This window comes from Geospiza fortis, unplaced genomic scaffold (assembly GCF_000277835.1).
Source record: "Geospiza fortis unplaced genomic scaffold, GeoFor_1.0 scaffold66, whole genome shotgun sequence".
NCBI lineage: Eukaryota > Metazoa > Chordata > Aves > Passeriformes > Thraupidae > Geospiza > Geospiza fortis.
This window is the reverse complement of record NW_005054312.1, coordinates 1,435,562-1,462,435: the sequence shown is the minus strand read 5'-3', so window position 1 is coordinate 1,462,435 and position 26,874 is coordinate 1,435,562. Positions and strand designations below refer to the sequence as shown.

General features: G+C 38.6%; 1 protein-coding gene across 1 annotated transcript; it reads left to right on the top strand.

Annotated features, from left to right (window-relative positions):
• RTF1 (RTF1 homolog, Paf1/RNA polymerase II complex component) lies at positions 1–25,900 on the top strand. Its single transcript, XM_005419417.3, has 17 exons — positions 1–116; positions 8,694–8,841; positions 10,324–10,528; positions 12,589–12,703; positions 14,284–14,395; positions 15,230–15,365; positions 15,976–16,153; positions 17,052–17,134; positions 17,470–17,557; positions 17,642–17,749; positions 18,322–18,399; positions 19,633–19,754; positions 20,116–20,173; positions 20,748–20,825; positions 21,852–21,947; positions 22,237–22,348; positions 23,127–25,900. The coding sequence occupies exons 2-17, from the start codon at positions 8,760–8,762 to the stop codon at positions 23,231–23,233; spliced, it is 1,758 nt and encodes a 585-aa protein (XP_005419474.1). The 5' UTR covers positions 1–116; positions 8,694–8,759; the 3' UTR covers positions 23,234–25,900.
• Positions 25,901–26,874: the final 974 nt, after the last annotated feature.

Below are 26,874 nucleotides of genomic sequence, written 5' to 3'. Positions count from 1 at the left end.
ACCAGGAGCTCCTGTCATTGGCCAAACGGAAACGCAGTGACTCTGAAGAAAAGGAACCACCTGTGAGCAAACCTACAGCATCCTCAGACTCTGAGACATCAGACAGTGATGATGAGGTGACTTTATCACGTTATCAGTGACATTGCTGTGGGTTATTTGTCTGATCGTACCTAAGCAGTGAAAGTGTATTTATCATACAGTATATTTAGCCTGCTGACTTCATGAGGTGGGACTGGCTGTCAATGATGGAGACCCATTAAGGCCAGAGAATTTTTTTTTAATGAATATGTTTTGAATTCTAATTGTATACAAAATAGTCTGTACATAGAAAAGATGACTGCCAGTTTAATCCCACATTCATATGGTGTGGTGAGCTGCCTGCTTTAAACTAGTGTCTTTCTTATGTTGTGCTTGCTGTTGAAGTAGCAGTGAAGTTGCTAGAGCTGGACTCTGAATTCAGGGAGTGAGATTTTCACCTTTTGAGTGGAGCTTCCTTCCCGAGAGAAGGGTCAAGGCAGATAGTACTAATTTACAGGTAGTAAAACTGTTCTACTTAGCTGCTTTTATTCTCCAGGAACTGTGCTGTGAATTAGCTGTCTGGCCATTTGGATATGCAACAGGGTGTGTTTTGATTGATATCTTTGGAGAAAGAGGCAAGAAAGAGTTCAGCATTACTTTGTTCTAAGGTTTCTCAATTTCTTGTATAACAGTGCTTATTTGCTGGTTCTGTTTTTAGTATTTCTTCTTGGTACTATAGTCTAGAGCTGGTTAAAAGCCTGTGCATCAAGAAAAGAAAAATTAAAAAAAATATTAAAACAGGTACTCACAAATGTTATACAGGTATGTGAGTAAAAGCAATTTCTGGAAAGCTTACAAATATTTGTGCACACTTTCTGCAAATTATAGTGAGGTCATTTATTCCACCAATTCTTAAATATTTGACAGGGAGATGTTTGGTGTGGGTTTTTGTATTTTTTCTTTCTAAAGTAACAGTACAGATTATCCATTGTGCCAACTTGTAACCTAACATTGTAGGCCAGTGATAAACTGTAAAGTATTTGTTAGTGTAGCAGAGTTCTTCCAAAAACTGTGAAGAATGTGCACTTTAATTTTCTTTCCGAGGCCCTTTTATAATAAATATGCTTGGAACTCTGTTCCAAATCAATCATTTTCTTAAAAAACCTGCTCCTTGTATATCTAATATACATTTAAGGCATGAAGACAGACAAAATTGCGGACAACCTAGATATCTTAGGTTTCTTATTGGGGAACTACTCAGTCTGTCACGTAATGGTGTGTGTTCAGATCTGCTGGCTCACAGTTTATTTATTCTAAGTTATGTGGAGACCAGCTTGTCTGGAAAAAGTAGACTTGGGTGTGGAGAGCATGTGGATGATAAAGCCTTCCATTCTGTGTTTATCTCTGAAAGCTGTCAGAATTTTAACTTGTGTAATAAGTAAGGTGTACCTTTCTCTTTCGTGTAGTATGTGACAATACCTATTCACAAATTTGCACAGACCTTGCAGATCAGCGGTGCTACTGTTGCACCCAGCATGTTTGATACTCTTTCTAATCTGTGTATCATTTCAAATTGATACTATGTTCTTTCTGACCTCCATGCAGCAAGAGGAAAAAGATTTAGAGAAGAGGTAATTAGGACACTTGCTTCTATTCCTGTGCCTGAAATATGCATTCTGAACTGCTGCTTGTCACAGCAGGATGAGCGGCTGGCTTACAACAGTTCTGCTTCTGCCAGTCATTCCTTTCCTGGGCTTGACTACGCTAGTTCTGCTGAATAACTCACGTTTTAATAAGTATTCTTGTGGTTGGTTTGAAGTTTGTTCAACCTTGGGAATTGGAATAGGGGGGATCTAAAAGTTGAATTTGTATTATTTGACTTCCTGAAAGGTGAAGACCTTGAGGCAAAAGCATGGAAATTGTTGCCCTGGACGAATGTCCCTAATCATACCCATGTGTTTCCACAGAGGCTTTTCAATGTGCATGTCCTTTGTGATTCCTGGAAAGCACTATATGTTCCAAGATTGGCACTATGTTGCATGTACAGGAAAGAAGCCTAAATCTATTGCAGAGTGTAATGCAGCATGCTGCTTTCTTTTAGAGGGAGGAAAGTTTGTGGGGCATAGGGGAGAGAAAAACATTTTGGAATTACTGAATAACAGCAGGTACAAATCATGCTGCATCTATACAATAGTGCCCAAGGGATGTCACTACATCTTTAATGTTATATTTATGTGAATCAGTGAGAATGCACTTTTCACCCAGATGCTGAGTTCTGTAACACTTCTGTAACCACCTCTGTGATCTGAATCAAATTTCCTAGCCACCAGACTGAAAGTGAGTTGCAAGCAATGAAATAGGAGGGATGCTCTGAACTGTCTTCTGGTGGGGCTGTGGGGCATTCTTGACTGAATCACTCTGGTCTTTTGTTCATAGAGCTGATAAATATCAATGACTGCAGGGCTTTGCAATGAGGAGAGCCACCTTTGCAAAGAGATGTACTAGTCTGGACACAGATGGCTCCTTTATCTGGTGTGTGACCATGTCTGCTCGAGAGCTCACCATGTCAGACTGGTAGCTTTCTGTATGTAACCAGTTAGGTGCTAGCCAGGTTCCTGCTGGGGCTACCATGCCAGAGGTTTGTGTGTCCACAACGTGTTCTTGTTACTGATTGAGGGCATTAGGTGGATGATGTTCCTCAGTTGCAGTAGATTTATTCTGGGGTCTTTCTTTTCCTTTTAAGCATCTTTGCTTACAGTAAGATAATTCATTCTATTGTATGAGAAGAGGGAATGACTTCTGCAACAACTTCACTGACATTAGTGTTGATTAGACAGACAGGCACAATGCTACAGGAGCTCTTGTTTGTTTCTCTTGAAAAGTACACTCATTCTAATGTCAGGAAGGGTTCAGTTCTGCCTTTCAACACCTACAGGGTAAGGACAGCATATCCTTCCAGAACAAGAAAACTTATATAATGAGTGCTTAGTACTATTCTGGAGTTTAGTGAGGATTATCTGTTTATACCTTTTTTTACAAATGTGCTAATTTGTTAGGGACCTGTATAGCTGAAGATCTTGTCAAGAGCTATGGGACAGAGGAGGAGGTGAGCAGTAGTCATGCAGCTAGTGAGGAGATTGGTTTTAAGTAACAGCCTAGAGGGTTTTATGCCTCTTCGTATCTCCTTACTGCACTTTAGGTTAGAGCACTCCAGCAAAGCACAGCTAAACAGAATAGTGCATGTGTTCTTTCTGTTTTGGGGATGTCTTTTTGTGGGTTTGTAGAAATTACAGTATGAATGTTGTCTTTTCCTGTGTACTTTTATTTTATAATACTGCTTAATTAAACCTTCAAAAATGAGTGGGTTCTCCAGTCCTATGAGGCCTTTGCCACACATTTTTTTCAAGCTTAGGAAATTTGAAACAGGCCATGCTTTAATCTTCTTATACACAGATACACAGCTTATAGACTGTGTGCTTTGTAACTTTGACTTTCCCTAGAGACAGTTTCCTTCAGTTATTAATGGGTGCAGTAGTAAAGCTTTTCTCAAGTAAGAGAGGGAGTGTTACGTCCTCCGCTCCAAATTAAATGCAAGTGCAAATCTGAATAGCACAGGCTAATTGTATGAAGGCTGGCATGTCCAAAGGAGTAATGTGAATAAGCTGTGTCCAAAATTGGTGTAAAATTTAGTCTGTAACTAACTTCTTTAAATTGCAAACTAGCATGGGGGTAACTTCTTGGGATTTGATTTCTGGGAGCTTCTTGGAGCTGTACTTGAATGAAAAGGGTAGGTCAGGTGTCTGGTGATACTCTGGTCCATGAAGCCTTTTTCAGTCAGTTTCTGGGAAAGCCTCTTCTGTGGCTTCCAAAGGTGTTTTCTTTATTTGTTTATTTCCTTTCCATTTTGGTGTTCGTACCTAGAGTTTTCCTTTCTGTGTCTAAAATAGTTCTTAAAGTTTTCTGATTGCTAGGCTGTTGTCATCATGAAAGTGTTTGAGGTGTTCAAATGACAGGTATAGATCCTGAAAGGTAGGATAAATAACAGGGGCTTTTTATTTACTATTGTTTAAAAGTAGTGGTAGAGAGTATTTTCCTCCTTGAAGCTCTTGGAGTGCTGTCTGTAGAGTTTTCCAAGCTTTGAGAAAGCCTGAAGACAGTATATTCTGCCTTATTTTTGTATCTGTGCTTCCTGCTGCTGAATTCAGATAGGCTGAAACTGTAGTTTCATGGCTTGCCTGGTGGACTACCTTATTTTTTTCCTGTATGAATGCATGAAAGTTTGTAAGCTGAGCTGATGTTACCTACCTTGGTGCACTTAAATGCAATGACAATGTGACAACTGAAGTTTATCTGGCCTTGGAAAGGAACACATTGGTAAGGGACCTATTTTGTTTTAATGTTGTGGTTTGTAGTTTGCATTTTGCTTATAGAGCCATTGGATATGGCAAGACAGGCTGGCAACCTCACTTGTGCATCTCTGGCTTGATAGGGGGTTAAAAAAAAACTGGGAGAACACCTGTTTGCAAATGAAAGTCTCAGTGTCTAATGCATTTAGGTACTGTGTGAATAGAAGGAAACAGCAACTACCTGAGCAGTAGAACAATTCTGCACTCTGAGCTCACTTCAGGTATAGGTTTTTTTTTTTCTTTTTTTCTTTTTACTTTTTTCTTTTTTTTTTTCTCCACAATCTCATTTCATCTCCCTACTGGAAATAGGTTCCAGATGTGCTGAGCTACAAATTGTTTTCTTAAATCACTTTGTGTAGTTGTGTTTTAGAAGCTGAGTTTTAAATCTAGGTGATTTCTAGTGTGGTGGGTTGGGGTTTTTTTTTTTCCCCTAAATCCATTCTGGTTACTGTGGCTTAATTTGCTCACTTCAGGTATAGGTTTTTTTTTTTCTTTTTTTCTTTTTACTTTTTTCTTTTTTTTTTTTTCTCCACAATCTCATTTCATCTCCCTACTGGAAATAGGTTCCAGATGTGCTGAGCTACAAATTGTTTTCTTAAATCACTTTGTGTAGTTGTGTTTTAGAAGCTGAGTTTTAAATCTAGGTGATTTCTAGTGTGGTGGGTTGGGGTTTTTTTTTTTCCCCTAAATCCATTCTGGTTACTGTGGCTTAATTTGGACTTTTTGGAATCAAATAATTATTTTGGTTGACAAGGACCTTTGGGATCATCATGTCCAACTGTTTCTTGGAGGAGATGTGCAAGCTATTAGCACTGTGAACCTTGGCAGCAAGAGGGAAATTCAAAAGGCTCTTCTGGCTACTTCTTGTGAGAGAGCCATAAAGCTCTGTTGTTTGGTAGTGCTGAACAATAAGCAGAAAGGCACGTTGCAGTACACTTGTGCACGGGCTTATTAACTTGCTGTGTCTGGAACCATGGAGGGTTCCAGATGGTGGCCGAGGAGGCAGTGCTGAATAGAGGGGCTGTTCCCAGCAGGCAGTACAATCATGGGAAGCATGAGAGGCATTGACTGGGGCTGCCTGACTTCAGCAGAGTGGAAGAGGGGACCTGGAGAAACTGCAGTAGAGGACGCATTTTGGAAAGTGACTGTTGTTTGGAGTTAAGGGAAAAAGAGCAAAGAAATGTTTCTGACTATAACTGTGTGCATTTTTACTTGATGTTGCATGTGAACATGTTTTATTTTTGATTTCTGCTGGTGTGCTGGGGCATGAGGAAGGGACTCAAGACTTTGGCTTTCCAATATTTCCTTCCCTCTCCTTCTTAGACCAGCTAAGCTGGTCCTCCTCTGTGTCCTCCTCTGTTGCAAGAAGAAATTCATATGGGCCATGCTCTCTGAGCAGAGCAGATAGATCATTGAGTGTCCAAACAGCAAGTGCAGTAGTGTCCAAATGCACTTTGTGAGCTTAGGAGTCTTGTGCTTGTCCTGGTTCTGAGTGGTCCAAGATTTGTCCTAGCTATTGTCTTGTCTTGTAGTTGTTCTGGGAATAACCAGGCATTCATGAGAGATTGAGGTAACTGAATAAGCCCAGAAGCAACTAAGCTGGGTAGCAATTTGGCTTTGTGACAGCACTGAAATTGGAAGATGGACATAGAGGTCACTTGAAGGAACAAAAGTGAGATGAAGTGTTATCTCCAGGGTGAAATAGAAACCAAAGCACACTTCCCTAGATGAGAGAGCAGATTTTTTAATTACTTTGTCCTGTGTTGGTTTGTTTGGGTGGTTTTTCATTTTGGTGGTGTGTTTTTTTGTTTGTGGGTTGTTTTTGTTTTTGATTTGGGGTTTTTTGGTCTTTTTTTTTTGTTGTCATTGTTTGTGTGTTTGGGATTTTTGTTGTTTGGGTGGGATTTTTTTTGTTTGGTGTTTCTTTGTGTTTTTTTTTTTTTTTTTGTTGTTGTTGCTGTTTTTTTGTTTTGTTTTGTTTTGTTTTTCCAAGTGTTTGTCACATAGGTTTCTTTTCAGTCCTGTCTTCCTGGTCACAGGTTTTATCCACAATTCTACTAGTGAGTTAAAAGCTGAAAACAGTGATAAGTAACACATGTATGTACAGCTATTAAACATTTTATTCACTGAAGTCCTGCTGGTTTTTATCTGATCTTAGCTTCTTTAATCTCAGCATGACCTCTCAAGGTCTTGATATAACTGTGCTGCTCTACTGTGGCTTTCTGTGTGCTGCTTCCTTGCTGTGCAGCATGCTGACATGAGGTATAATTCAGCATTAGAACACTGAAAAAAGGTGGCAGAGCTCTGGGAGAGGGCCACCTCTGCATCACTGCTAAACACTGAGTTTCACTTTTCTTGCTGTTGTGTCCTCTCTGGTATGTCAGTAGTAGGTGAGTGTTTGAGCAAATAGCAAAAATACACTTTTCTGTTCACCTGGGAGATGATTCCTTAATGCTGAGATTTGAGTAGATTTAGACAGAGTGCAAGCTTGTTCTTTACTGATTTATATGAGCATAGTAACCAGAAATAATATTAGACAGCAATATTGTAACACTGAACAAGTAAAACTTTAATGCTGAAGCTGGTAAAAACTTCAGTACAAGCTCAGGCTGGTTTAAAGTCAGAAATTTTCTGTGCAGTTTTTTCTCACCAGTCCTACGGACCATAGCAGACTCTGGGGTACCTGCATAGGGTATGAATTGCAAGGCTCACCTCTGTACTTTTACCTCAGGAAAAAGAAAAAAAAAACAGCTTTGGCCTTGACAGAGACTTTTGAATACTCTGATGGTGCCTAAAGTACATGATGAAGCATTTGGTAATATGGAAAGTACAAGGTTGGGTGTGAGAGTAATCAAAACCTGGCAAATTCCAAAGGTATTTGTTCAGATATTGTTAGATTAGGTAGTGGCTTATAATTACTTGCTTGAGTTTCATCTAGAGTAATTGAACACCAGGGATCTCTGAGGATGGTGTCTTATCTGACAGAACAATTTATCAAATTTGATGGAATGATTACTGTCTGCAGAGATAGACTTGATTCATCCCCCAGGATAGAGTGATTGGGTAAGAAGCCGGAAGTTTTTATGTATTTGAGGTCAAATCTAAGGTGGTTTTTTTTCCACTTAGAGTAGGTTTTAGTGCAAGACCTCACTTATGCACAGTTGTATTTGCTCACTTGCATTATGACTGGTTTTTTAAGACTCCATGTTCAACCAGATGGTGATGTGCATGAAAGATGAGAATAATATGCAGGTATTTAGAGGATCTATGTGTGTGTGTGTGTGTATATGTAAAAAGCCTGAAGGTCTTATGCCTGGAGAATTTTTAGAAAGAGGTGGTGGAGTGCAAAGTATTGTAATGCCTTTAAGTAATATATGGGCAACCTTTATTGCTTCTATTCCCTTCTGTCTTTACCCAGGTAGTTTAAACAATGTAAAAATTCTATTAAGAAATCACACTGTAAGGTAAACACTAGTTCTTCTGGGACTTTGAGATTTAAAATGGCTGTCTGTCTGGTGGTGGTGTAAGTCTTGTACTTGGAAACTTGGTCCAAGTTAACTGAAAATATGACATTCAAAAAAAATTAAAATTAGGACTCGATACTGTATTTTTTTCTTTATTTTTTCTTGACTTCTTTGATTCTGATTTGATTCTACTTTCTGTACATAGGGGGTAGTGCCACCACCTGCCTCTATGAGTGGACTGTTGGCTTGTTGCATACAAATACAGACACTGTGTAATTTTGGTAAAACTGAGATTTTGAAGAGGCTGTCACGTATAACTGCTGTCCTTCATGAATGTAAAATCTGCTCCTGGTTAAACTAGTTCTGGAAAAACATCAGTTGCTTCTGTTCAATAGTAAACTGAAGCTAATATTTACAAACACATTGGACACATTTTTTAAAATTATTTTCTTAGGGAAATACTTTCATTACCTCCTCGCTTGGCAGATATTGCCAACTTTGAAGTCTTCATTATCTATTAAAAGCAGTCACCTACCAACTGTTAAAACTGTTTTTTTTTTTCAAAGAAAAAACTTCAACCAACCGCACAACACTCTACTCCTGAAAACCTTGTAAAAGGCTCTCATTTATGTGATAAGTTTCCTATTGGCTTCTCTTTTTTTTTTCTCTTCTTTACACTTGTATGATTTTTTTTGCTGTCAGGTGTTGGACTATTTCTCAGCTGGTTTTACTCCAGTGTTCTGGAGAAGGGAGAAGAGAGTGGTGTTTGTGTCTCATGATCCCTTTCTCGGTTCTTTCCTTGCAGTGGACTGTTGGAGGTTCTAAAAACAAAAAAAAGGGAAAAGCGGGTAAGGCAGAGAAGAAAGGAGCCATGAAGAGACAGATGAACAAAGCTGCCTCTTCCGGCAGCTCGGATAAAGACAGCTCTGCTGAGAGCTCGGCGCCTGAAGAGGGTGAGATAACACTTGTGCATTTGTTTAGAGTGATTCTAAGTGAACTTACCTGTTGTGCACCCTGGAGAGAAATGTTACATGGTGATATTGAAGACCATCTTCAAAGATTTTTAGTTGTGTAACTTAGAGTCAAGGTAACTTTTACATTTACTGTGGCTTAAAGTAATTCAGTGTAGCATTGCTGTGAGCACTCCATTACAACTACAAGGTAAATCCTATTTCATCTGAAGAATGAATGACATTTCATTGCTTGACTTCCTCCTGGAAAAGAGGCTTCCTTGCTTCCTTCTAGCATGTCCTATCTATCCATGTGGGAAGCATTTTTGATTCTCATTGATGTAGTTTCCCACCCCAAACTTCTTGTGATAACAAAGGGAAAGGTACATAGTGTTTGTGATGCAAATAAGAGCTTATCTTTTATGCATTTGCTCTGAATTGGAATTCTTGCACATTTATACTGACATAGAAGAAGAAAAATCATTCTATAACTTTGTCAGAATTTTTTTACATTAATATTGAATACATTTCAATGCTGGGCAAACTTCCTATCTTCTATTTTCATCGTGTCCATGAAGGTTTGCAGGTGCTTACTTGCAATTTCCATTGATGCTAAAAAAGGAAGTTAAAAAAGTATATGAAGGAGCTTACAGTTTTAAGTGTATCAAGCACAGCAGATACAGACAAAGGCATGGAGTGACTGCACCTGTATATACCAGTGCTTACAAATCAAGGGTTTTCACAGTGTGAGCTTGCAAAGCTGGAAGTTTCCAGAAATACTAATGCCAGAATGGAAATGAAAGAAGGAATGCTAATGGCCTGCTTTGTAATTCAATGTTATTTAGTCAATTAGGTGAGATAATCAAAGCTCTTGGACTTGGATCAAGTTTAAAGGTGGTATTACCCAATACTAGAGGGGAGTCAGCTGTTCCCTAAACCCCTGTGGAGCTGGGAGGGCTTGTTACAGTAACAGGGCATTGCCAGCCCTAAGGATACTGGTTTCAACTTTATCTCCTGGTGTAGCAATTCATAGTGTTGCAGTCTTCGCAGGACTAATTTTGGTCCTTTAGGTTTCTATAATGAGGTGGTTAATTCTGTGATGGTTGATCATGGTGTTTGAGGTGTATGCACACAAATTCATGGCTGTATAAGCAACTTGTCAGGGACATAAGCATATGGGCATAGAAGTCTAACTGTAGGACTGCAACACATTACTAAAAGGCCTTTTAAATTTGTTTGTTCTACTAAGAATTTTTAATTATAACCCAGTTTGTATTCAAATGTAGTACCACTCATTTTAGAATTTTTTTTGCATACATATATTATGATAATTTCAATCTGGCCTTAAATTGCATTATATGTATGTTTTTAGTATAGTGGAAGACAAGTGTAGAATTAATACATGTTATCCCTTGCTAATATGCTATAATGAAGTGGTTGGGCTTTGCCCCAGCTGAATCTCATTACCTTATATTTTTGATTTAGGAGAAGTCTCTGACTCAGAAAGCAACAGCTCCTCATCTAGCTCAGATTCAGATTCTTCATCGGAAGATGAGGAATTCCATGATGGCTATGGAGAAGACCTGATGGGAGATGAAGAAGACCGAGCTCGACTGGAACAAATGACGGAAAAGGAGAGAGAGCAGGAACTGTTTAACCGGATAGAGAAGAGAGAAGTGCTAAAGAGAAGGTGAATTTTATATCTGTTGATATTTGGTGGCAAATTCTTAAAGGCTGCATAGGAAGTATGCTGACTGTGCTCTCAGTACTGTTAAGTGAGTTAAGCTTGATTGTATATTTTTTGTAACTGAACTGTCCCTGTAGTAGTTAAGAAGCACACAGCGGGAGTTCTGCATATTCTTGTAGGAGACAGTATCTAAAAGTTTCTCAGCTGTTGAATATGCCTGGTTCTATCAGCTACTCTTGTAGTTATGTTACTGCCCCATAGGTTAGGTGCCAGACAGTCAGAAGGCCTGCTTTTCTTCATCTTCTTTGTGTTAACGTCATGTGGTGATGCTTTGGGAAAAGGCAAGCAAAGCATAAGGTGTACATGAGTTTCTGCAACTTTTCAGAAAACCGTGGTGAAGCACAGGTCAGTGTTAGGATTGCCTGTATATGGGTGTGAAACTGATTTGGTCCCTAATAGAAGGTAGAGATACTGAAATAATGAGTGGTGTTGGATATGTCCTTTTCATGGAATCTTTAGTACCTTATGTACTGTTGTTTTGTTGTATGTCTGTAGCTGTTACACTGTCCAGGCAGCTTCTTTATAGTAAAGGTATTTTAATTCCCATGTGTCTTAATCAAAAAGATTTGGCATGTATGGGACAAGGTTTCTCAAGTTTCTTTCTTCTTTAGTGCCTTCTCTTTTCTCACTTGCTGAGAAATTTCCCTAGAGGACTGACATCTGTTGAGTAAATCATGTCAATACAAGCAACTGCCAAACTGTGTTTGGCCAAGCCATAGCTAGAGCACTGCCTGCCTGCCTTGATTTTAACACCACATTCAGAATCTTATGTGGTCTGCTGCTCTCCTCAAAGGGATCAGAATGATTGTAAGTTTGGATTTAGATCATGTAGAAGGACATCATATTATTCAAATTTTACTCTCTATTTCCTGGTAACTGAATGTCTCTGTTTTAGAATGAATGCTGGAGAATACTTGATACAAACAAGCTAAACAGTCAAAGCTTGAGTTACTGATTTAATCTTAAATGAATTTGTGCTGTCTGTGTAAAGTCTTGGCAGTTAGAACTAAGGGGGTGGTGGGGTAGTCATTTATGATAAATTGAATCTTTCAAAAGCTCTTTGTGTGCATATTATGCTGTGAGTTCATTTGGATTACAGCAGACATTGCATCTGCTATAATGCCTGTGCCTTGTGTGTCATGCTTCATGTTAAAGGCATAAAGGGCAATGAGCTCATCTGACACTTCAGTTTGTTGTCTACAAAATCCAGGTGTAAAGGACTGAAGAAGAATCAACCGTGTAGCGTGCATGTAGATAACACATTTTGAATTTCAGTTTTTGGAAACTATTTTTTTCCTTGTGTATGTCCATATGTACACTTCACTAAAGCAATGACCAGTCCAGGGTGCAGTGGAATCTCATTCTCGGGTCTGTTCCATTGAAATTACTACTCTTCTGAATTCAGTGGCTGAAAGTAAGACTTCAGGGTGATATATTTCATGAAGGTAGACATGGAAGTGCCTAAATTATTCTGCAGAAACTGAGTCTGATGAGAATTCAGCTGCTGAAGGAGGACTTGAAACATGGCAGTCATTCTTATACAGACCAGTGCCAGTAAAAAGGTGAAGTTTAAGCATGAAAAAGCTAGCATGATAGTGGCTTTAAAGAAAAAATAATCTTTAGCTGTTTAGGTTCAAATTATGTGAAATAGCCACATGATTTTAGAGTTTGAGGCAGCATGCAATGATCGCTGCACTGGCAAAGAGGAAGATCGAGTAAGGGCATATTTCTGTGGAATAGTAATTGCTACATGGTCTCATCAACCCTTTAGGTTAGCTGTCTGTAGGACTGCACTTGGTGTGCTCAGCTTTTCTTCACTATGTTTTCTTGGGGAAAGGAGGGGATGGGAATAGGGAGCAGGATAACATAAAAGGGACAAGGAACAAGCAGTTGAAGTGTTACTTGCAGCCTAATAGCAATTGTGATAGCATCTGAGCAATCCTTTGCTCTCTCAGGAAGAGCATTCTTTCATACATTCTTTTTGTTCCAATAACTTCTACTAGATTTGAAATAAAGAAAAAACTAAAAACAGCAAAAAAGAAAGAAAAGAAAGAGAAAAAGAAAAAGCAAGAGGAAGAGCAGGAGAAGAAAAAACTCACACAGATCCAGGAATCCCAGGTAGGAAATGAAACTGTTCTTTGTAATAAGCCCTTTTTCCTTGGAGAAAGGGGAGAGGATATGGCCTCTCTACCCCTAATGTTTTCCCTTAATGTCAAACAGTGTAGTAAGCAGATCAGAATTTAGTTAATTTATATGCTCAAGCTATCTTCAATTTTTCCAGTTCATTTAAGGAAGTTAACATCTTTGGCCTGTTGAGGGATGCACTGATACTACTTTAATGAAAAATACAAAATTGCAGCTATGTCTGCAGTTGCTGTGATAGCCCTCCCACAAGAGAAAAGGAAAGCAACCTTTTACAGTTCCTTTAGCCAAACTTCTGTAGTTCAGTCTGAAACATTCCATACATGCTCTTGTTGAAAAGTTTGTGAGAAAGCAGACTAAAAACTGCTCAGCTATCATATTAATTATTTTGTGTGCACATACATACAGTGGCAAAGATGCTTAGTTTCCTCTGGCAGGGATGTCAAGGAAAAGCTTGAATGCCAGGAGGAGCAGAAGTAGTTCTATAGTTTTTCCTACCTCCAGTAAAAAGAGGACAACACTAGTTTTTGAGGCCAGGCCTCTGTAACTGAACTGTGGTTTCAAATAGTGAAAATCCTGCCATTAATACAGAGTCAGGGCAGGTAGGCTCTCAGAGTGGGGTGAGATTCATCTTGCCTAACTTCAGCCATTTAAGAACCAGTTGATTGTTTACACATTTTGTTGCCTGTTGTTTTGTGCAATGGAAGAGGGCATCTTCAGCTGACAATTCACTGTGTTATTTTCTAGTGAATCTAAAATCTAATTGGGTGAGATGAGTTTTCTCTTAGGCACATGTTGAGTGGAATGAATCACATTTCCCTACTCCCTCAACTCCATATATGTACATTGTTTATGCTTTAATAGTCCATTTATAATACACAAAGTGTACTTGCAAATACATATATGCATGTGTAAAAGGATCTTATGTAGAGTTCTTTTACAGTGCCTTGCAGAAATTACTTCAACTTAGCTGAAATTATTGTCTTTTATGCTTATTATAGAGGCTGCTTTCTCTGTAGAGATAGACCTGTTAGAAATGGAAAACACAAAAAGACTGTAAACATTTAAGATTTGGATCCATCTTGCAGATTTTACAAGCAGCTTTCTTTCTGCTTTAAGTATTTTTTAACTTGACTTTTTCCTTTGCTACTAAATGAAAACTAGTGCTTTGATTTGGCCTTGCAGAAGCAGCAAATGAGAAGACTATTCATCCAGTTTTTCCTCATTACATGTTATTTGCTGAATTATTTCTGTTTTATTTCTCTATCCTTTCGCAACTTAAAGGAGGAATTTTGAGACTAAGACTTAGTGGCAGAAATGTTGAACTATAAATATGTTCATTAATTTTGATATGAAGCAGAATAAAGAAATATGGTCCGGATTGATTTCTCTCTCTAGCTTCCATAAAAAATGAACTGAAAAAAACTGATTTCAAAAAGGAATAAGCTAGTAATTTCTATTTGAAAAAATTTCAAAGTATGCAAACAAATATTTGTTTTGATGCTTTTCAACTTATGGATTTATAGTGTTGAGGGATTTTCTGTATATGTTTTTAGGTCATGTCACATAACAAAGAGCGGAGATCAAAGCGGGATGAAAAACTAGACAAGAAATCTCAGGCAATGGAGGAGCTAAAAGCAGAAAGAGAGAAAAGGAAGAACAGAACAGGTATGAAAGGATGTTACTCTTGCTACAGTTTTTGAGGCATTATTGCAGCTTTCTGAAAGCACTACTTCCTGTTTCAAATTAATGCAAAAATCCTACACCTTGAAGTGAATGAATTCCATGTCTGTGTTTTCCTTGGCCTTTGCCCAACATGACCATCTGGGGTGATACTTGGCAATTTACCACTGATGGAGTATTCCTCACCCCTGCCCCTCCCTGGAGTGGCCTAGCACCAGAACTTTCATCACAGTCCACTGAATGGTTCTTAGTAAGGTTTAGTTACGGTATCTTAATTGGTCACTTGGATTCAGGTTTTTAATCTCTGAATCATTCAAACTCCTGCTTATTGTACTTGATACCTTGTCTATATTTGCTTGTTTCTTCACTGACACATCATCTTGTCCATCTTGCCACTGACTTTTGATGCAGCCGTATTTTTTACTCTACTGGACTTCATTGTAATCCTCTGAAATGTGAGGTTTTTTTATTTTTCCTTGTAAAATAACGATGAATTGTCTGATCATAATAATTTTTTTCTTGTATATCCAGTTGTTACACCTATCTTACGTTACTATGTGCAGTCAGATTGGGAGACTGATATTAAGTACAACTGAGGTTTAGAATGATTTTAAATACTTCATGTGTATGCAAAAAGAGAATTCAATGAAGTGCACAGCTTACTAGTGGATTTGAACATGTGCCACCTATATCTAGTGTAAAATTAATACCTGTCTGCCTCTTGGACTTTTTTAAAGCAATTAAGGTTCAGCTCTTATAGGGAAGCATTTAATTAAATATTTATAGCTTGCTTTTCCTCGTTCTCTGTCCTTCACCCAGCTGAATTGCTTGCAAAAAAACAGCCATTAAAAACTAGTGAAGTATACTCTGATGATGAAGAGGAGGAGGAGGATGATAAGTCTAGTGAGAAAAGTGATCGCTCATCCAGATCGTCATCCTCTGATGAAGAGGAAGAGTAAGTAGTAAACACTAGGCTATGATTACTTGTAAGTATGTTCAAAAATAGAGATCTACTCTAGGTAGACACATGCTTTTTCAGAGGATTGTTTGGGGCAGTTCAGTGTCTCTAAAGTGTTTTTGCCTCTGGGCAAAATTGCATTGCTCAGATTTGAGTCCTTGACACTATAACATGGTTCATGGGACTTGTTACCTTGGGTGGGTTTGCAACTTCAGTTCCCTGCTGTCAGATTTAGCCCAAATTACACTGTTGTATACTGATTTGTTTAGTCCTGCAGTTCAGCAGCTGCAGATCTCTGGCATATATCTGGGCAGATACATGTGCTGGCTTATCTTAAAGCATTTGTCTATAAACTGCCTCGGTGTGTGTCTTTCTGCTTTCTGGTAGCAGGGGCAGTATTTAATAAGTCTGGGATTTCACCTTAAGCCTTTCTCTTGAGTGCTAAATTCACACATCTGCAGTCAACTAGTGCATGATAAATCGTTCCTTTTACTGGTAATTTAAATTATGTAAGGTGCTCATGCTGCACCTTGCTCAGGACCCCCTTTTTGGGCTTCAGTTATGTCTCTACTTTTTTCTTTATTCTCTCTCACCTTTCCCAAATCAGGAAAGAAGAAATTCCTCCCAAGTCCCAGCCAGTGTCCCTGCCTGAAGAGCTGAACCGAGTGCGGTTGTCGCGGCACAAGCTCGAGCGCTGGTGTCACATGCCCTTCTTTGCCAAGACCGTCACCGGCTGCTTTGTCCGCATTGGCATTGGCAATCACAACAGCAAACCTGTTTATCGGGTGAGTTTAGCACTGAGGGATTTAGTTCTTTGTTGTGTGCTGTAATAAAATATTTGCAGCTTATCAGGTCTCAGGTACCAGGGACTGTTTGACTGATAAACAAAGATTGCTTATAACCAGAAGATGTAATTGCTGCCAAAGAGGTGGAGGAGACTGGTTTAATAATAAATAAATCTGCGTGACCACCTAGGGGAGGAGATAAATTTAGTGAGAGAGATGGAGCACTAAAAAAGCCTGATCTTCCAGTTTTGGTTCATGCTGTCTTATCGTTTGTATTGCAAACTAGAGTTTCAGACTCTGCTTAGACCAAGTAAGGATGAGTAAGATTCATTCCATATTTCTAGGACCGTTCTGAAGTTATTGTGTGGTCTTAACTCTTTCTAGTACACCCCAGTGCCTACAGAAGAGACTGCACTGAGAACACAGTTTTGTTTTTCTGTTTCATTGTTGTAATCATAGGGTACAATAATAGTCTCTAAAATTGCCTTTAAAAGGCCCCAGAAGGGTTGTGTTTAGTATCTGAGCAGCAGTTGTGTATTTAATTTGAAACATATGTTAACCCAAACCAACATTATTTGAGAAAGAAATAGGAAAGGTAGGAGAGTGTACACTATTTGGGCAGGAAGGCAGAGCTGAGAAGATACAAAAACTGCATCAGGCATTTGGATGGTATAATTTATTAAGTCAAAAATTTTGTATGAAGCAACTCATTCAGTACCTGATAGTGTATACTGAAGTGTCTTGCTTTCCTTGATCTGGTTGGAATTGTTAGCTAGATTAAGGTTTTTTATTTCTAATGAAAAGGTTTGAATATGCCCGATTCATTCCAGAAACATAAAAAAAACTCCTTAAACCTCTCTTGCATCCTTCTTCTCATATATTATACTCTGTTATACAGGTTGCTGAAATAACTGGTGTGGTAGAGACTGCAAAGGTTTACCAGCTTGGTGGCACACGGACAAACAAAGGCCTACAGTTGCGGTAAGATACTAAAGGAATCCTCTTTAGTTCATAAATCAGTGTCCTTTTCATAGCAAATAATGGTCTGTGTGGGATTTGGAGGTGAGAACTGAAAGGTAGACTGAGCCTTGTCACGCTACTTATGCTAGAATGTTTGGTTTGGGTTTATTTGGGTTTTTTTCCTCCTTGTGCATAGTGGAAATTATAAAATACCCCAAAAATTTCATGCAGGGTGTTATGATTATGTTGATGTGTGGTTGCTTATTTTTGGACTTCTTTAATCAGATTACACGTATAGATCCAATGTCACCACTTTACACCATCACAAGGGGATGTTTTGCATTTTATCGTTGCAGGCATGGCAATGATTCGCGTGTGTTTCGCTTGGAGTTTGTCTCAAATCAGGAATTTACTGAAAGTGAATTTATGAAGTGGAAGGAAGCAGTAAGTTCGCTAGACTTCAGTTTCTTCTTAGCAGCCTTCTGCCAAACATACTTTAAGTAGAAAGTAACTCTGTCTTGTGTTTAGATGTTCTCTGCTGGGATGCAGCTACCCACACTAGATGAGATAAACAAGAAGGAAGTGTCCATCAAAGAAGCCCTCAACTACAAGTTTAATGATCAGGACATTGAAGAGGTAAATGGTGCATTGTAGTGGAGCTGTGTCAGTGCTTAAAAGTGACAGGAATTCATGCAGTAGCCGTTACAAAGCCAAATGATCATGGTATTTGCATTCCAAGAAGGAAGTAAAAGGCTCAAAGGAAGTTTCATAACTGGATAGAATAGCTTGGTGATCCTGCTGTTGTTTTGTGTTCACTCCTGCTTTTCTTTATCATTTGTGCCCTGTTATCTCCTCTTGAACTTGTGTTGCATATCTCTGAACTCCTGAGTATGGCAGCTTAGTTCTCAAGTTGTGAAAAACTTGACAGCATCATGGTAGTTGCATTTATCACAAGTTTTGCAGTTTTGTACTTGCTTGGTACTGACCAAAGGTGATTAGCATCAGGCTTTTGTAGGTAGGGGGCAGAATGAAGCTGTAACTCATTACCAAGGGCACAAACTAAAAACCAGAACTATCAGAGCATACATCAAGTTCAGTGGCAATAAATAAATTTCTTAGGTGATACTCATCTGTTGGTTCTAATGTCCAAGTACTGAAATAGAGATTTCATATTTGCATATTCATATTGTTTCCTCTGCATCTTACAGATTGTGAAGGAGAAGGAAAGGTTCAGAAAAGCACCTCCAAATTATGCCATGAAGAAAACTCAGCTATTAAAGGAGAAGGTGAGAGATGAGATGATGCCTGCAAGCTTAATGCAGTCCTTGATTTCAAAGAACTGGAGCTCATCTGGATTGGCAAAAGTTAGCACTAGGCTCAACTTTAACTGTGTAGCTGGAAGGGGGTTCTCAAGGTTCATTGCTTGGATCGGAATACTCAGAATCCAGTCAGCTATTGCACCCCTTTTTTTTAGGGGCAATTATCAACAATTTAAGCTGTCTCTTCTTGTGTCCATTAAACAAGGTCTTAAACTGGTCTGCCTCAGAAACTTTTTATTTTTTCTTAGTTTTTTTCTTTTTTGTTTTTTTTTTTTGTCCATTTAGTTGTTGTTTGTTTTGGTTTTGTTTGTTTTCAGAATACTTCATAATAATGTTTGGAAGTTGATTTCCTCTTCTTATTTTAAGATAGGAAAAACAGAAGTTGTGTTACGTTTTTTACTCAGGACTAACTGAATTGTCACTTTATGTCTGGTAATTTCTATTGAAAAAAAAGAAGTGGCTGAAAGGTTTACTTGCCATGAACTATTTTTACCTGTAGTCTTTCTGGAACAAGAAGACCTAACAGTCCATAAAAGCCAAAGCCAAGAAGTGAAGAAAAGGAGCAATGTTAAGTATCTCCGAAGATAGGACTGCACAAATAGAGCCAAAATTTGTTTCTCTTTGTCGAGACATTAAAGCTTCATATACAGTAAAACCCAGGAGTTCGTATTAATGTACCTTTCTTGGTTCCTTGGTTTAACTTTATTTTTTTCTTTGGTTGCTATTTTACTATACATGAACATGTAAATGATGAGGTTCCCGTCACAGGGAGTGCAGTTGCTTCTTGTTGTCACCAGGTGGCGCAATAAGCTGTTGTCGTGCCTCAGGGGACTCCCCGCTCCCTGAAGTAAATAGCAACTGGAAGTTGTGGAAATAATTCTTTTCCTGATCTGCTAAATGGGGATGTTAAATTTTAATAAAACTTGTAATTTAAGTCATCTCACTGACCTGTCCTCCCCATGCTGGGGCTGGTGCTCCTACATCCTCCTTAGTGTAAGGGTTTTCAGAGTTCTTCAGAATAAGAAATCCAGTTTTGCCCTGAGCTGTAAGGAAAGTGTAGCTCTTTGTTGTACGCTTACCATGCAAGGAAGAACATTCACGACTGAAGTAGGGTTGGCTGACTGATTCATGGATATATCTCTTGTCTCTGAGTAATTCTGGGTGGAGAATAGTTCCTAATGAGTTCCTTTTTGGTTGAAGGCTATGGCTGAGGATTTGGGGGACCAAGATAAGGCCAAGCAGATTCAAGATCAGCTTAATGAACTTGAAGAGAGAGCAGAGGCCCTGGATCGTCAGCGAACAAAAAATATTTCTGCAATCAGGTAAGAAGCAGATATTGGGAATTTTCTTTCTTAAATTGTATCAGACGATATGTAAAAAAGAGAAACTAATGCATTAACAAATTAACTGCAGGATTTTGTTTCTTTTTTCCTGTACGATGTGTTAATGTGTATTGTAATGGCTCTGTTAGTGCTTGTCTATCTTCACTTTCTTGTATCTGTCATGCTGTTAAAACTGTCAAAAATGTGAACTCTCTTCTATATACCCCAGGGGGCAATAAGAGTAATTTGTGGTCAGGATGAAGCGGCAAGAATGCTTTCAGCTGTTTTGCTGTGTAGGGACTGATAAATGACAGTCACTTTCTTTTTCTTTCCCCCACCCTCCTTTTTTTCCTTTCTGCAGTTACATCAACCAGAGAAACAGAGAGTGGAATATCGTTGAGTCTGAGAAGGCTCTTGTGGTAAATAGTGCTGAATTAATACTTTTCTACAAGTAGAGATGAAATGATGCAGAGGGATAATTGCATGGCAAAGTCACTATTTCTTTTAAATCTGTAAAATCTTTCATAGAGGCAAATGATATGATTTGAAAGCACATTGCTTTATCCTTTTCCTCAATTCAGTTATCAGCAGATTAGTCACTATAAGAGTGACTTAATGCTTGTTATATGGGAAAGAAAATGTCCCCTCATAAAGGAGACTTCAAATATGAGAAGAGTGAAGGAGATATTTGGTTCTTTGTAGTTACATTTTTATTAAGGAAGAGTTAAGCTTGTTAACAAATGCTTAAGCATTAACTTTCCTGAGAGTTGTGTGCCTATTTTCTGTTGTTGCATGCAATAAGGACACTTTTGTCCTGTGAAGCACAGGACAATGGGTGCATTAAAATCTTTCTAATCTGTAATGTTGCTGGTTTTCCTCTGATCTCAGTATTGTATATAGCAGATGAGTAATTGCATGGATGGGGGACTGCGGGAGGATTTAAAAGAGAACAAGTAGCAAACTCTGCAAAACCATGTGCTATTTCTTCTCCAGGCTGAAAGTCACAGCATGAAGAACCAACAAATGGACCCCTTTACTAGGCGGCAGTGCAAGCCCACAATAGTGTCTAATGTGAGTGTAAGATTTAAGTTCAGTTGAGGCAATTTGTTGAAAAACAGAAACCAGTGTAATGCAGAATGCAGGAACAACTGTGCCATATGCTATTAACGCCCTGAATGGCAGTGTGAGATACAGCTGAGTGAGATCCTGGTCCCTCTTCTTTTTTAATGCAAAGTGTGAAGGACATAAGTGATGTGGGTATGTACTGCAAAAGCAACCATGATTGAGACTTCTGTCATGAGTTCATCTATGTTGAATTATTCAGATTTAGTTAGCTCTGAGAATACAGTTTGCTTTAGGTGTGAGTTTCACTTTTAATTAGCTTAAAGTTTCCTGAAAGATCAGTTTGGGGTGAGAGGAGAACAAGCATTTGGGCCTGTGATGGATGAAGTAGTTCAACAGAAACCTCCCTCGTGATACTGTGGCAAAACCTTCTCCTGCAATTCCTCCATATATAACTGATGAGTAGCAAGGTGATCACCTCCTCCTTCTAAGTAATCTGGCCTTGTGGTGTAGGTACCTAAAAACCAACTGCTTAGGTTGGCTTTCATCAGTCTCCACAAACCAGCAAGGAAATAAAAGAGAAATTCTGTTGAAGGGCTTGAATGAAATATTTCTGAAATACTTCTTTAATAGAAAAGAATTGTAACTGAGTAGCTTTATTATGCTAGAGAACTATTAGGTAAAGACAGTAGTCTTCTATAGATTGCTTGCCAGTGTTTCAAGCAGAACTGTAAGCTGAAAGCAAATACATACTAAGTAGCATCAAGAGTAGTCACAGAAACAAACCATATAATCAGGGAATGTATTTCTGGTTTCTTTCTGAAGATGATTTTTAGTTTGTTATTGTCAGATAATGCCAGGATGATTTCAGTGGCCTTCTGGGATTCTGAAAGTTGGGTGAACGCATATACAGTCTCCTATGGTTTTAGATTCATGGATATGAAAACTCTTTTAACAAAATGTAGTTCTAGCTTTTGCAAATTTAAATGCATGAATTTTTAATTTTTATTCTTGCCTAATATTTCACCTTTGCAGTCCAGAGATCCTGCTGTCCAAGCTGCCATCCTTGCCCAGCTAAATGCAAAATATGGATCTGGTGTGTTACCAGATGCTCCAAAGGACATAAATAAGGTAAGTTTCCATTTTGGTCTCCATTATGTTCCTCACACTGTCACCTTTTTACTCTGTGAAGCTTGTGAGTAACAGAGATGCATGCTTCAATTCTAGAACAGGGTATCCTGTAGAGCTTTATCATAAAAAGCAACAGTTTCTTGGTTACTTGGAAAAGGAAATTTAAGTTGCTCTAGCAGTATGAAAGCTACACTAAGTGTGTTTATGACAGAAGAGGGGAAAAAACATGTTTATCTCTGTTTTTGTGGCCAGATAAAGTTTGGAGATTTACCTGTAGTTTTCATTTCAGGGTCAAGGAAAAGATAAAGATGTGAACTCTAAATCAGCTAGTGACCTCTCAGAAGATCTTTTCAAAGTGCACGACTTTGATGTAAAGATTGATCTTCAGGTTCCCAGTTCAGGTAGGTGTTCCATCTGAGTTTGGGGATGTCATCGTCCAGCCCATTTTGATAGAACTTACTTCTTCCAGAATAATTCTTTCAAGGATTTGGTGGGCTTTTGGAAATGGGAGTAAGAACTCTGTTTACCATCTTGGCAAGTATCTTGAACTGAGGAGGGTGGGGATGTCTGATAGTGACATCCATTTCTTTCATTACTTGAAGGATTAGATCTGCAGTTTCTTGGAGGACAATAATTTAGGACGTACTGTAAGAATGCACAAAGACAAGAAGCAAGAACAGGAGAAGTTGTTTTTCAAAACAAGGTCAACTCTGGATGTAAGACTAGAGAATGAGGCAGGAGTTCAAGAATGAGAGACTTTGTGTAACAGCTAGCGAGAGTTAGGAACTTGAGTTAGCAAGCAGATGAGGGTTAGGCACTGAAGGACACTGAGGAGAGAAGGATGAGGAGTTTTCCTTAGACAGAACACCATTTTGGCATCTTATTTTGTGCAGTCTCCTTGCTTAGCAGAAGAATCTGGAGACTGATGAAAATGTGTGTTGTAGACATAGATAGAATGTTTGACTTTTTCTGCTTACTATCTGTCTCTGGATTAATATACAGAGTGAAAATTGCATGTGCTGTATCTATGAGTATAAGGTCCGCAATACTGTCTGCATTATTAACTGAAGATGTGTACTAGAGAAGCCAAACATGACTTTGTGGTGAAGTTGTCAGCAAAAACAACAAGTAAAAATTTTGCCTGTAGTTTTGTCCTTACTCTTTTCTTGTCCCCAACAGAATCTAAGGCACTGGCCATCACCTCCAAGGCTCCTCCAGCAAAAGATGGTGCCCCTCGGCGATCATTGAACTTGGAGGACTACAAAAAGAGACGGGGGCTTATTTGAGCATGCCCACTCTGCTGCTTCTGATCCTGCATGCTCCATGATGATGTCCTACTTTTTCTTCCTCCCTTTTCAGTTCTCCCTTCTGGGTTGGAGCAGCACTGGAGCTGGGAAGAGACTCTTTAAAACTGCCAGTCATCTGTAACATAAACCATTCAACTATTTACTGTATAGACCTCCCTTCTTGCCCTTTCCTCTGCTCCCCTCACAAATGTGGATCTGTGCTATTTGGGGTTTTCCCATTTCTTTTAGTTTGAGTTTTGTTTTTATTTTGTTGATGCAGCTCGTTGGTCCACTCTGTGTTCAGTATTAACCTGAGGTCTGGATTTCCATAGGAATCTCTTGGCAGTCGCAGAATCAGCACTTGGTGATCTCCCCTTACATACCACCACAGGCACCGTGAATAAACATTGGCGCAAGACCTTTGTGGCTGGAAGGTCATCTGCACTTTCTCCCTCTTCTTCCTCCTTCATCCTAGCTTTGGAGAAGGGAATCTTCAAAAACTGGCCTAGGTTCAAAGTGTAAATTTTTTTGGGAGGGTTGTGTGACTTTTTTTCAGGTGTTTTTTATCATTTTTAAGCTGCAGTACTATTTGTATCCGTCTGTCACAGTTCTTTACGGCTGTTTGAATTTCTACCAGCTGTATTTGAGCATCTGAAATTGCAAGAAAGAAACTCATTAAATGTGATTCTTCTTACTAAAACGGTTTGGCTGATATAGCTGTTTAACTTCATGTTCTCTTTTTTAATTACACTTAACCGATGAGAAAGAGGTACACAGCTCTTAATGTGGGGCTTGTCATCTATAGCACATCCAGACTCTACAGCTGTAACTGGGTGAAGTAGCTTTTTATGGGGTGATCCTGGGGAGCTCATTTGGTTGGGCTTTAGTTTCTTCTCCAAGCCTTCAATATTACATATTTGTTAAGTTATCATGTCATCACTGGACTCCAGCTTACTTTGTTTCTTGCTTTCTGAACCATTTAAATGGGGCTTCTATCATAAACAAAATTTTTTTTAAAAAAATCACATTCTGTGGAAGGGGAAGGACATAATAGAAAGATCAGTGGGTAATATGAGAGGTAGGTGATGGACATTTTTCATATATAAACTGGTACAAGTGGAGTGCAACACGAGCACAAGAATTATATGGCTTTATGGAATATTTGACTAGGCACAAATTGACAGCTAAATTATCACTCAGGTGTAAAAAAGAAAAAAAATTCAAATGTAAATATAAGTGACATTTAAAAAATACCTTTTCCGAACAAGATACAGCTGAATATATGAAACTAAGAACTAAATTAAAAGAGAATTAGGAGTCTAAAAGTTAGAGGCCCTCGTTCAGGTAAGCGTGCAAGCACGTGTGTGTTCCTACTCAGGCCAGTATGAATATAACAACTTAAGCACTGAACTGGATAGGAATGTTTCTGGGGGACTCTAAGGAGCAAAAATGCAATGCTCTTCTTGTGTCAGAGCATCGCTGTTTTTCTGAAATCATACACTGGTTATCTTAAAACCTTGTGTTTGATATTTTCTTGTTGGATTCTTAATGAAACTTTAATCTAGTTCTTATTTAACTTTCTCTTCCTTTTTTAACAGTAGCTTTAAAGAAACATCATGTAATTGTGCAGATTGATTCTACAAACTGTGTATAAAAAGAAAATCAACGTATGAAACCTACCATGTAAACAAATAAATAGAATTATTTCAGTACTTATTTACTGAATAGTCCATAGTTCTAGGACATGTGGATTATTCTGTAAATATGTAATCATAGACTACTTTATTTGATGGCCTATTTTAGCAGCTTCTCTGGAGTTAGAGTAGGCTGTCACATATACATACTTAAAACTTTTTAAGATTGGATTTATGGGGCGTACCATCATGACTTCATAGGAAACATTGTGATTCACTGTGTAGATAAGCTTTTGATATGATCTGGTTTTTTTCAACAGCTAAAGTGATTTGTGATAAAAAAAATATTAAACTTACTTGGCAATAGACAGTTTTAAAAATAATCACTCTCTAACGGTTTGCAGAAATAATTGCCAAATCAAAGAGTTCAGGAACTGATTTTTTCCACAGAAATGCCTCAGAGCTCTGAGATGCAGTGACAAGTGCTCTCTAAAGGTAAACTTAACCCAAATACAGTATTTTTAATATGCTTGGCCTTGATGTATTAGTTTTAGTTAACTTCTACACTTGGTAACAAGACTATCTGTAAAACACCAAAATGTGGATGATGGATCCATACAGTGTTGCAAATAACTTTTAGTGGAGAAAACTGAAACACAGGAGCTGCAGTGTGTTTAGGAGGCCAGTCTGAATGATGGACTATGTCCTAGTTATCTGCAATTATGAAGCTGCCACTTACCTTCTCAAAGTTTCTGGGTTTTGCTAAAATGCTGTTTTTTCAGAGAAGGCAACCGTCAGTAAATTATGCAAACCTCTTATATTAAGAATAATACATGAAGAAAGTACTCTTGAATAGCTACATAATTGTATGAAAGCTGTAATCTTTTTTCCTTTAAGTGCATGTAAAGGTGAGTGACTACACCTCCCACTTGTTAGAGAGGGAGAGATTTGTTTACTTTGTTTCATTGGTGTCCTAGCATAGTTCATCACAATTGTACAGACTTATATAAATAAACTTGGTTTGTTGGTTTAATAAGGTTGATTGTTTATCCCTTGATCTGAGGTGCTAAGGGTTTCCTGTCTGGATCTTGTTTTTTCAGAAACTGACACTATTATATTTAATACTAATATTGTGAAATAATTAATGAAAAGTGAGCCCTCTTTCTTTGCAAGAGCAGCTGTTGACTCCTGGATCACTCTCTAACATCTGGAGTTGGTCCTTATCACTAGACTCAAATGGAGCTTCTTGGAAGGTTAGTTCACTTGCACCTCTATTGCATCTCACTTAAAACAGACTTTGCTTGTCTTGTAGAAATCCAGTCTACTTTTGTAATCAAAAATGCTAAAGCATATAGCTGAACTTCAAGAAGCTACTGAGTAAGATGAAGCAAGATTTCTCAGGGGCGCTCAGTGTGAGGATGAGACACAACAGGCATAATTTGAAACAGGGTAAGCTCTGCCAAGATGTAATATTTAAAAAATTACCCTCAGGACAGTTAAACAGTAAACTAGGTTGCCTGAGAGATTTTTCTGTCTCTTTTGGAGGTTTTCCTCCAAAAAGAGAATGGACTGTGTTACTCCTGCCTTAATCGAGCAATCTTGTAGCTTACCCAGTTCTGAGAAGGAGCATGGATTGGGGATCACCCTGAGCTCCTTTCTGATCTGAATTAATGTATGAGTCTGTAAGTAATTTTGTACTTTCTCCAGTTTTGTCTGTCTTCCCTGCAAGTACTGTCTCCGCCTCATCCCCCTTTTGACATGCAAAGTAATGTAGTACCCAGAATTTTTCTCACAGACATTGTGGCTTAGGATGAGCAGTGCAGGATTTCCCAACACATACTTTCTGAGACTCCCCGGTTGTGGACGCCTGTAGGGTTCCTGATAGGGCTGTCTGTGAAACAAGATTGTCCCTAGAGATTAATCACTGAGCAGGCTGGAAGACTTGGCCTGGAAGTTTGAGTTTAGAGCTGTAACTGAGATTTGCTTAGCAAAGTGCTCCTTTGCTGT

Coding starts and splice junctions, on each gene's coding strand:
- RTF1 (XM_005419417.3), top strand. CDS start 8,760: ATGAAGAGACAGATGAACAAAGCTGCCTCTTCCGGCAGCTCGGATAAA. Junction 17,558..17,641: donor TTATGAAGTGGAAGGAAGCA/GTAAGTTCGCTA, acceptor TCTTGTGTTTAG/ATGTTCTCTGCTGGGATGCA. Junction 17,750..18,321: donor ATGATCAGGACATTGAAGAG/GTAAATGGTGCA, acceptor TGCATCTTACAG/ATTGTGAAGGAGAAGGAAAG.